The 12,584-nt window shown below is 34.5% G+C and overlaps 1 protein-coding gene across 2 annotated transcripts in view; it reads left to right on the top strand.

Moving 5' to 3' along the window:
- LOC124539418 (homer protein homolog 2) overlaps nucleotides 1-11,890 on the top strand; it is a 45,521-nt gene extending 33,631 nt beyond the window's left edge. For both annotated transcript variants that reach the window (XM_047116811.1, XM_047116810.1), the window contains 4 exons: nucleotides 9,160-9,329; nucleotides 9,723-9,838; nucleotides 10,514-10,630; nucleotides 11,400-11,890. In XM_047116811.1, coding sequence (XP_046972767.1) covers nucleotides 9,160-9,329; nucleotides 9,723-9,838; nucleotides 10,514-10,630; nucleotides 11,400-11,441 — 445 coding nt within the window. In that variant the 3' untranslated portion in view covers nucleotides 11,442-11,890. The remainder of the gene's footprint in view (nucleotides 1-9,159; nucleotides 9,330-9,722; nucleotides 9,839-10,513; nucleotides 10,631-11,399) is intronic.
- Nucleotides 11,891-12,584: the final 694 nt, after the last annotated feature.

Here is a 12,584-nt window from a genome sequence, read left to right as displayed (position 1 = left end):
CTATGGCTATATATCGCAACGTTCTCTGAAATTCATGAAGTAGAAACTTGACGGATCCATTCGTCGTGTATTCTAGCAGCAATACCTAGTTTTGATATGTTTGAGTTAATACGTATCAATCAATCAGCCCATTCTCGTCCACTGCTGGACATAGCCTCTCCCATTGCACGCCTCTGTGATCGTTCAAGGGCTAATCGCCCAATACGTAAGTGTTTTAGTAAATACGAGTGAGCAAGTGTAACTATAGACACAAAGAACGTAACATCTTCCCAGGTTTGGTGAAGTTTTTGTGTGATGTTTATATGTGGTGTTATTTGTATCTATTAATTACCAAATATACATCGTTTGTCAAATAATATAATATAGCAAATAGACGGTCATAATAAACACGATTAAGTTCATCCAATTTGTTTTCAGTTACAATTGAATTCGCGTTCATTAGATTAAAACCCAATTGTAATCGATACTTCGCCAATCAATCGTCGAATGTACGTCACCACTAATATTATAAACGACTGTTTCCTGTTACTGCCATTCGCCTTTGTTAAATTAAACATATATCTCGTATTTTAACGTAAAACTCTCTTTGTTTGTCTTGTATGGGATAAGACTGCATGGACAATAATAATATAAAATTTAAATTCAATTATACCTTATTAATTTTTTTTTAATTATGGTAGAGGTTTACGGACGAGCATATGGGCCACCTGGTGGTTAGTGGTCACCACTGCCCATAGACATTGGAGCTGTTAGAAATATTAACCACCAGCTTTTGGAAGTAATATACAGTAGCGTGCAAAAGTTTTGGGCCATCCTATTTTTTATAAATATTGCACAGCAATACGAAGGTAAAATAAATAAAAACAGCCTATTATAACAGATATTTACTTATTTTCGAAAATAACGATTTATAATTGATATTATTCTCAAATAACATTTTTTTTTTTTCAAAATATTTCTATTAATAACTGTTCAACGTATCGGGTCACACGATATTATGTAAATAAAAAATCAAAAACCAAAAATAACAAAGGTGAATTAAGGATAAATGTTTTCTATTTAATTATATGACTTAATACTTTGTTGCCATGCCCTTGGCAGCGATGACGGCAGCGCACCGACGAGGCATTGAGTCAATTAACTGTGAGATTCGGTCTTTTGGCAATTTTTCCCATTCTTTTCGCAAATTATTCCACAATTCTGTCTTATTGGAGTGATTTTCCGTTCCAACCCGAACCTTTAGGTCTTGCCACAAGTTTTCGATGGGATTTAAGTCTGGTGATTGTGACGGCCTACTACCCTGGCCGTCACAATCACCACGGACTTTTCGGCTCCTAAAAAAATTTTTGACAAGACGCGAAGTGTGTTTTGGATCGTTATCTTGCTGAAAAATCCAACCACGAGGCAAATTTTTTGTCGCAAATGGAAGCATGTGGTCTACCAGAATAGTCTTATACATTACAGCGTCCATATTACCTTGAATTTCCACCAGCGGACCAACGCCATCAGCAAAAAATGCTCCCCAAACTTTGATGTTCCCACCACCGTGTTTCACAGTAGGAGTCTGATACCTTACATGATATCTAGTACCTGTTGGACGTCTTACGTACTTCCGACCATCGCTTCCAAACAATTGGAATTTCGATTCGTCAGAAAATAGCACTTTCCGCCAATCTGATGCTGTCCAGTGTTGATATTGTTTTGCGAAGTCCAACCTAGCCTTCTTATTTTTTTTGCTAATCAGTGGTTTCTTCACGCCAATACGTCCAATCAGTCCCACGTCTTTCAGGCGTCGAGACACCGTACTGCGACTAATATTGGCTAGATTTTCGCTGCGTAATTCACGTGTAATATCAGCTGCAGTTTTTCGCGGATCGGCAACACACTTTCTTCTTATAATTTTGTCGATACGAATTGAAGTTTTTCGCGGCCTACCGCTGCGTTTTTTATCACACAATAAGTTAGTTGTTTTATATTTGGAAATAATACGATTCACAGTACTTTTACCAACTGATAAAGCCCCTGCAATAAAACGTGAGCTTTTTCCCTCTGAAGAAAGCTTAATTACAATTTCGCGAACCTGAATGTTCGTGTGTTTCGGCATCGTGGCCACAAGATGGCTACTTTTCCTTTGTAGAATATTTTTTGACACCAGCAGGCATAAACAATTAAACAAACCGGGAGAACAAAGCCGAGGCGTGTAGTGGCCCGAAACTTTTGCACATCGATATCAGTTATTTTACGTAGTACACGTAAAATATGCTACGAACCAATCAAATGTTTGATGTTTTCGTCTATATTCGAACTATCTTACATATTTTAAACGATAGACCAATGAAAAAAAAATTCTTTTTTCAATCAAATGGAAAAATCCCAGTGGCCCAAAACTTTTGCACGCTACTGTATGTCCCTTGTGACTGTAGTTATACAGGTTCACTCACCCTTCAAACCGGAACACAACAATCTGTAATGTAGTTTGGCAGTAGAACATCTGACGAGTGGGTGGTACCCACACGGACGGTTTGCACAAAGCCTTACCCCAAATACGTATGTATATTGTTTCGGTTAACGTTTCAAGGAATTGCTGTGATTTTTTCCTACGTTACATTTTATCCGGGTATTAAAAGTAATTGTAATCATTCTGACAAAAATAAATAGATTTGGTGTCGATGGTTGTAACTAGTTTATGTATATAATATACGAAACATAATAACTGTGTTTGAATACTTAGGCGTAGAAAATCATCGTGCTCATTACTTAAATATCCGGAAAATGCATTACGGCCGATCGTAATGTAGCTGCTTGAGCAACCCGACTCAATTATGTTGTGAGCGAGTAAGAATCGTAATAAGATAATTTCCTTTTAAACACTATATATACATAACTATTGACTTTATATATACTGATATTATATACGTCAGTTACGTTTGTTTGTTAATACATAATTTACGGGCTTGAGGCAGAGGTGGATAAACAGTTTGATTTTAATGTAGAAGATATTCTTCCTAGTCGTCTCCTCATTACTGAGGGTTGTGACCTCTCCTTTACACTTCGCACCACCTTCCAGGCTTTCCTATTCTGTGCCATTAGTTCGCAAGCCTGGTCACTGCATCCTGTAGAGTTTACTCTTAGAAAATGTTATCAGTAATGTACTCCTGTGCCTCAATGTCGTAATGTCTTTTTACCCGTGTCTGATATTTCTTAATAGGTTTTAAATTATTGGGTTATTGTGTATTTTGTTTAATTGATAGGAATGAGTGTCTTTTCCACCTGATATTACGTGATTGAATCGCCTATTTTATTTATTTATTAATATTTTACATCAACCCACCACAAAATTAAGGAGATGTGCGTCCATTTACGCTGGCATCACTTTTCAACCAGAATTACAAAAATACTAAGTATTTTTGTTTGGCAATATAATATGTAATGAATGTTTAGTACCTACTAGGGATTAATCCCTAGTACAGAGTTGTCGTTGTTACGGATATAGGTATATATGCGTATAGATAGACTAGCTGTGCCCGAGACTTTGAACGCGTTTGAATATAACAAAAAAAGGAAATTATTTTATTATATATATAATTATATTAGCCGTTCCAGATATTAGCCGGAACAAACAGGCAGACGGACAAAAATTGTAAAAAAATATTATTTTGGTATACGTACCGTGTATACGAACATGTGCATTGAGTAAAAAAGGGCTGTTTTAATATTACAAACAGACACTCCAATTTTATTATATGAATAGATGTGTCATGCTGCACTATCGATTTTTTCTCTATAGTTTCTTGTTGAAGATCATGACACAAACAATTGATTAGAACTCAAGATAACCACCTTCATAAGTTTTCTACTGGAGCATTGAACTAGCTTATGTTACACCATAAAACTAACATAATATTTAAATAAATATATATCCCGATTTAGGTATCTATTACAGTTTTTTAAATGTTACAGAAAAAAACATTCATATTATGGTTTTTAGTCATGAGAAATATATTGTTCAATTGGACAACATTGGACAACAACATCACATACATTACTCTGATCCCAATGTAAGTAGCTAAAGCACTTGTGTTATGGAAAATCAGAAGTAACGACGGTACCACAAACACTCAGACCCGAGAAAACATAGAAAACTAATGAATTTTCTCCATCGACTCGGCCGGGAATCGAACCCGGGACCTCGGAGTACTACTCGACCACGGAGGTCGTCAAATATAGTCACATACGATTATAATATAGTTAGTAGTATTATTAGTATATTTAAAAAATATATACATCTTAAATGTTATGCGATTGCGTAAGAAATATAAAATAATTTATTTTATACTAAAAGTTGTTCGCGAAGTATTGAAAATAAAACATATCAAAACGCGGGAAACGTACTCGTTTCATCCATTTTATTAAGTAATATTTGTGTATATCCAATTAAAATTCTTAATTAAGTACGGAGATAAGCTCTTTCGAAAGAGTTAATTGTCCCACAATCGTTTTATTTTACATTCAAATGGGAGGATGTATTTTTATTTGAAATAAGAATACAGAGGAGTAATAAAACGAATTAAGTCGTAATAGCTTAGTGGTATTCGAGGCGACTAGCTGTTAATATTACAGGTTCGATCCTTACTCCTTAATAGATTACTGTACTAGTTTGATGTTTTCAAAATATTTAAATAACCTATTGTTTATGTCATATTTTCAAAGCGAAAGTTACTCTGTCCAAACCACTGAAACAAATTTTATGATTTGATGAGGCGAGATGGCCCAGTGGTTAGAACACGTGCATCTTAACCGATGATTGCAGGTTTAAACCCAGGCAAGCTCCATTGAATATTCATGTGCTTAATTTGTGTTTATATCTCATGCTTCATCTCGTGCTCGGCGGTGGAGGAAAACATCGTGAGGAAACCTGCATGTGTCTAATGTCATGGAAATACTGCCAAATGTGTGTTCCCCCAATCCGCATTGGAACAGAGTGGTGGAATATGTTCCAAACCTTCTCCTCAAAGGAAGAGGAGGCCTTAGCCCAGCAGTGGGAAATTTACAGCTGTTGTTGCTTTTGTTGTTGTTGATGAAATTTATTAGTAGCGTTGAACCCCAATGAAAGTACTATAGGTACCATAGGATACTTTTTATTCGTAAATTCTGATGACTGATCCCTAAAATACGAGTGAAGCTCCGTGTCACAATGGCTGTTGTATACATTATTAAAATAATGTTTGTTTTAGATCACGAAGAGAAAGTACAACAAGCAAAGTAATAACAATAATGGCTACAGTGCTTATGAGCTTTTGTTGTGAATACCGCTACTTATATTGTTCGTTTTGTATTTCAAAAGTACGATTGTATACGAAATTCTCTCGACTCTATAATAATGAAACTTAAAAAAAAATACATTTGAGTATTATACTTACAAACACAATAAACAGACATTATTTTATAAATGAAAATGTGTTTTGTGTGTTTGTGTTTGTGGTAGTAAACTATTCATGTTACTGTAATTATACTTTGGTGAGTCTTATCATCTCCAACACGGTAAAGACACCCCCCCCAACCTCTAAAAAAAAAACAAGATTTGTAGGAAGAAGTTCGTTTACGCGGCTTACAGGAGAATGAGTGAAAGAAAAAGTGTTATTTCTCTTCGAAGCGACTTTTCTCTTTCTTTCTCTTTCTATTACAGTTTTATATAAGCTGAACCTTTAAAACCTTGCATCATGTAACTGTAGGTAGAGTATCATAGGTTAACCGTGCTGTAGCACACAACCGTCACACTTCATTTTACTCAATTTCCAAATTACATCTAAATTAATTCAGCTGCTTAAGCGTTGTAACAGAGCTATTTCTTGTTATTGTTTTCAATAGTAGCCAGCATAGCTTAGATCTTGGTCGTATTAATGCTTCCGTCCCTTGGATTCACGTATTGTTGGTTCAGCGTCTAATCTCAGTCCGGCCGATATTAGCCGTGCCCATTGGACGATGAGAATAAACGAATAAAATAGTGTACCTACCTACGTCTTGTAAAAATGCAAAATAATAATTGCTTACGAAACATTGTAAAGATTTCACAGATAACAGAAATATTTATAATAGAATCATGTATATTGCTTATTCGTAGCAAGTAGAGCAACTAGCGTATATAATTCGAGATGAACACGCAGATGCGTCAAAATCGATACGGTATCAGCGACTTGGAGGAACAAAATTACCGTGCACGCGATTATAAAACTTTTTGCAAGGAAGTAAGGATCATTATCGCGATAAGATATCACGAATTGTGTTGTATATATTTTTTTTTCAGGTTTAAAAAACGCGTTTACACGATATCGTCTCTAAAATTATTCCGAATAAAATATAATTAATTTTCAATTAGAATATATAGTTACATTTTAAAAATAGATATCGTTGGTTGATTTGTGTATAGCGTATCTATGTTTCATATGAGTATCAATGGTTTCTGATGAAAAATGATTAATTTGTGTCACATATACCGAGCTACGAGCGCTTCTATTTTTTAAACTAGAATTTAGGGCGCATACAACAAAGCTTTATTGCATTTTATTCTTTGTTTCTTTTATTAAAATATTTTAACAAATATGAAACTATTTCATAATAATTTCTGTTTTGTGTTCACTGCTTATATGTAAAATAAGTGAAACTGGCTATAAACTATATTTTAAGAATTATAGAATATAAAAGTTTGTCGTAAATACAGCCACACACAGCACTTGTGAGGGTTGTCAATTTGACATTCAATTAACGATTAAGACGCACACGCTAAAGTGAATTGATTAGTAATTAGTCATCGATTGACGGCAGGTATTTAATTATAGGATGATCTTAGAAAATCGTCTATTCTAGTCAACACTGAATGAAATTACTTATAGATAGGAAATTCTACTATTTAAAAAACAAATATATTGATAGAAATAATAATCAAAAATTATATCGTAACGTATTAATGTAAACGGTGTTCAAGAAGCGTCGCATGTTCGTTATGCAATAAAATTTCTCACTTTGAGATCGAAAGTGTTTCGGATGTTTTCACACGTGATTCTATTTTAGCCGTGTCATTGTGATAGTTATGCGTTAACCGAGGCGATCGATTCGATCTCTAATATGGGTAAATATCACGGAGCTACCATCAAATATAAAAAAAGATTAGTACGTCTAACACATTTAAAATACGATTAGCCTAGTATCATATGAAGGCTACTAGTAGCTTTGCAAGGGTATAACGGGTCTACTTATTATGAAATATTTCGGCAGGCTATGTTCCGATATCAAAAATTTATTTGTATATTAATATTTCAGTAAAAACACAAAACCTATTAAAAAAATAGTGCACAATTATGTGCACTTAATCTTTCCTCAGGAATCACTTTGCCCATTGGCGAGAACCGTATGAAGATACGTTCTTTAATGTTTAAGTTTATCGTGTTTCGACACAACGTATATGCAGACGACGCGAGGGCCTCTATTATCCATGTCACATCTCCAGCTAAAGGAACTTTAGTTGCGTAATAGAAATTCAATATTTTAATAGAAACCGTAGCAACGCTATTTCATGCTACCTATATATTTGTCTTAAATAATTAAACTAGCAATAATTCCCCAATTATACATCAATAGAATTGCGACCCCGTTCCCTTGGTTATGTTAATTAGGTTTGATCCTGTTATGTAGGCTCTTATCAACGTCACCTATTAGACAGGAGCTTATTTTATCACTTTGAGTTGGATAGTACATATACAAATGGTTTCTTTCAACGACGAACTTAAAATGAATTCTTAACCTAAATCAAACACATGAAAATTCAGATTGGGCATCATCGGTGAGCAAGATTTATGTCGAAGGTAATAGGTATCACTGGACCACCTCGGTTCTCTCGTAATTTTATTTTATTAAAATGGTAGAAACTACTAAATTTCAGACTTCTTTGCACGTATAGCTTGTTTATATATTGTTAATTAAATTCTGGACTCTTGTAATTATGTCAGATCTGAAAGAGATGTAACGAACAAAAGGGTACATTTCAATTACTTTTCTAATTAATATTAGTTTGATTAAATTATTCGGATTATGGAAAATGTTTATGTTCAATATTGTTTATTGAATTTGATGTTATCAACTTAAATTTAAGTTTATATTTGTTCATCTCTTATTGAATCAGCTTTGCGTAAAACTCTCCAAATTATTGTTATCAATGAGGTTATTACGTTTATTATTCGTTATATTGTCGTATAAAATAAAGTAAGTGTATTTTTTCCGGAATTAGAAACAGAAAAGTTTTCGAGAGTTCATGCAATAAAGGAAATAATAGAAGTAGGACGATGTCGATGGAATGAACAATTGGGGGAAAACAATTTACTTTTTTTATTGTTTTGTATAGTTGCGGTGTGTCATTTCATTGCCTTTCGGGCTTTAATAAAGGGTGGAATACAACAGCGAAACGGTCGTCGTGCGGTCATAACCTAGGTATAACATTGACATAGTCATTGCGAGAAAAAAGAGGCCAAATCCTGCCCTCGCGCTCTTTACAAATTGTCGAGGCAGGAGATTTGTGTATGTACATATACCTACATCTATGTACTTAATTTGATTCGTATAATATCGATTATGTAAGATATCTTAAGACTTTGGACAAGGAATGTAACAATAAAGTAACACAATACGTATACAGAATGCAATTTCTATGTGACAAGAAACCGCAGCAGATGATACTTATTCCTTGTTTATTGGCATATTGTTAGCAACTTTAGGTGGAATGTTTCATAAGTGTTACTTCAGAAGACCCTATCTATTTTGAGTATAGGAGGCAAAATATATACTGTTTGTAAAATAAGATTTGCTTCATGTAAAGACGTGATTTGATAATTCTGATCCGCGGAAAAGGCTTTCCATTTTTGTTTAGGCTTACTTGAAACTAAGAAATAATTCTCGAATTACTCATCATTTAATTTCAGCCTTATATTGACCTAAAACATATTCATGACAAATTTAATGTGTCCTTTGTGTGGTCTCACATTAAATTAATAGATTTCACAAAAACATTGAAAGTTCTGCATAAAACCCTTTAAGAGCTCGTGTTTACATATATTTCTAATGTTATAAAAACCAATGGGCTTTATTTAACTGCTATACTTGTATTAACAGCTCAGCGAACGCTAAAAAATGGGAGGTGGAATTAGCTACATTGAAGAGTAACAACCTTCGACTCACGGCTGCTTTGCAAGAAAGCACTGCCAATGTTGACGAGTGGAAGCGACAGCTACATCAGTACAGGGAAGAAGTGGCTCGCGCGAGACACTACGCTACGGGAAAGGGTATAGACAAATCATTTCATTTTAATGTTTCTACAAGATATTATCAAGACACCTCGATTTTCACTGACAATTTGATGAATTTGGCTATATGTCGTCATTAATTCCATGTTTTTCAATAATACAAAATAAAATTCCTGATAAACATATACGTTATAAATTCCTTTTGAAATGTGTTTGTCAATTATTGTCTGTTACGATATGACCTAAAATATTGAACTTTTGTAGATGCAAATTGTCGTTGAACGTTTTATTATAAAATGTCCTACAGCGCCTAATAACTTTCCTATCGGACATTTCGCCATATCCATAAAAAAATTGCACTTTAAAATTATTGTGTCTCAGTGTCGTGGATATTTTAATAACAGGTACATAAATTAATATAAATAATTGCAGGTGGAGAAGCAAACGAAGTAGATCAATTACGACAACGCGTCGCGCAGCTGGAAGCTGAGTTGGCGCAGAAGAACGAAGAACTCCTACAGATAACGAAGTCTAAGAAAAGCGAACAGGTAACGATGTGGACATTTTTTTTTTATGGTATAAGTTGACGGACGAGCATACGGACCACCTAATGGTAAGTGGTCACCATAGACAATGATTCTGTAAGAAATATTAACTATTCCTTACATCGTCAATGTGCCACCAACCTTGGGAACTAAGATAGTATGTCCCTTGTGCCTGTAGTTATACTGGCTCACTCACCATTCAAACCGGAACACAACAATACTGAGTACTGTTATTTGGCGGTAGAATGACTGATGAGTGGGTGGACGAGAGAAAACGTATCTGAATCATGTTTTCTAGACAGGTTGAATTCGTCAAATGAGCATTGATTTCAGTTGAGATGGGATGGTTTAAATACTTATATCTTAACTGAATACGCGATCGTTTACGCTCGATCATAGATAATTATCTATGATCGAGCGTAAACGAGCTAGCTGGACTGAGTTTTCATCAAACAAAATACTCAAATGGGGTATCAAATAAAGCGCATTATAGCGTAGCAGCGTGGTTGAATTATTTCCAAATCTTCTGTTTAGGACACAATAAATTAATTATTTGAGTTTAAATTTTAATTAGCTGTTGGATTTTGCTTATGTTATTTTTATGCCAGCAACTAAATTATATAATTTTATAGTAACACAATACTCTACAATTTAATGTTTTTTTTTTGTAAATTAAAGGATGAAGAGGCTAAACTAGCTCAAAGTCAGCTAGAGCTGGCGCTCGCAGCGCAGGACGGACAGCGGCAAGTAATGCACGCGATCAACGAACAACTGGCGCGCCAGATAACCGAACTGGTGAGACAATCACAACCTAATATTAGTATATTTAAAGAATTCGTTTGGTACTCTTTTCCATCCTTACTACTCAATCGATCACCATGAAATTTGCATATACGTCGTCAACTAGGCAAAAATAGTAGATTATAAAATTATAACTAGGTATAGCCTAGGTATAGCCAAGCACCGCTGTTTGATGTGCTTAATTTGTTTTTATAATTCATCTCGTGCTCAGAAGGGGAAGGAAAACATCGTGAGGAAACCTGCATGTGACAAATTTCATAGAAATTCTGCCAGTGTTCTGTATTGTTCCAAACCTTCTCCTCAAAGGGAGAGTAGGCCTTTAGCCCAGCTGTTGGAATTTACAGGTTACAGGTTGTTGTTGTTGTTGTATAGCCTACTATCAACACCAATAAATGTCACCTGCAGTGTCAGTAAGAACTATGAAAAAGAAAGATACGCTATTATGACAGATGTAACCCTTGAGTGTTTTGATTATAATTATGTCTTGGTCATTGGTGAATATTGAGTTTGTTCTAACAAAATGGCTTCATTGTGTAAACTGAAACCGCTTAGAATGACTAGAAAGAGGGTTCGCATAATAATGTTTTATTGGTTTAAAATATGTAACGTAACAAAGAAATGGATTATTTTTTTGAACCTTCAAACTAGGAGCCTCTGAATCTAGGCTAGCTAGCGCCTTTATACGCCTTTATACGAATACAAAGAAGAATTGATTCAAAATCAATGAATAAATGATATCTGAGTCCGGTACTCGTGCCCGCAGACCACCATCCACCGTGAGATCAGCACGGCGCTTCAGACATGAGAGCGGCGCCGCCTGCCGCTGCTGCTGCGCGACCGGGACTGAGCCGCGACGGCTCCGCGGTGCGAGTTATTTTAGACGGTACGACTGTCTGTATGCATTGACGAATCCTTGTTTTGTTAATCATTTACTATGTCAACTTGGACCTTCAGAATTTGATCTATGGTAGAAGTGGTATTGATATTATTTCACTCGTAATTTGTTTCTATGTTCAATTTTTACGAAAGTCAATGTAATGCCCCCCCCCCCTCCTTACAACATATGGAAACTTATTGATCAAATTTATCGTTATTCGGCGTACTTGTATTATCCTTTACATTTATCTGCCCAATAGAATTAAATATGTCAATTTAACGTATTATATTATGTATATACACTTTATATGTTATTGAAATCAACATATGACTTTGACAAATGCAAATCTATTAAGATGATTGTCAGTCTAATGAATATAATAGTATGATAAATTTTTGATATTTAAAAAACCATTATTGAAATATACGAATGAAATTACATGCGGAGTGCCTAAGACTAAGTCGTGCGTGAAAGACTTGAAAAGTTTAATTCGCGCGACTTGTGTTCGCTGCTGTCGGTACCGATGGCATATTTGTTTGCGTCTTGTACGTCAGCAACGCAAGTTTACTCTCTCAGACAGATTGTATCCATACTGAAAATATTTGATACCATTTCTAGTATACGATCAGTTCTGAAGATATTCGTACAGTAATATCGCAATTAAATATTTAGCTATGTTTTAAAATGCAATATAATGCAATGATATTATGAAACGATTGATTTATTTGTTTTGTATACATGAAATGTTAGCGTATGTATGGCCCACCGTTGGTTTTCTAAATTGTTCCTCGATATGGCCATATTGATTGTTTTTATTATCTGTTATTTGAAATAACTTGACAATTGTATTCATATGCTAAAATTGATATTCATGAAAATTAATTTATCGAAAAAAAAAAGTAATATATGCTTATTAGATAATTTGATAATTCGCTGTAATCATAATTTTAATATCGTATTAAAAATAAAAAGAATATTCTTTATAATTCTCTCCCTTATTTCTCGAATCAATTCACTAAAAGTCTGTATAACTTTATCTTGCACTAATTCTAGACTATTTATGATATTTTA

The sequence above is a fragment of the Vanessa cardui genome, chromosome 22, assembly GCF_905220365.1.
Source record: "Vanessa cardui chromosome 22, ilVanCard2.1, whole genome shotgun sequence".
Lineage (NCBI taxonomy): Eukaryota > Metazoa > Arthropoda > Insecta > Lepidoptera > Nymphalidae > Vanessa > Vanessa cardui.
The sequence above is the reverse complement of the archived record's forward strand: the minus strand, read 5'-3'. Positions and strand labels throughout refer to the sequence as shown.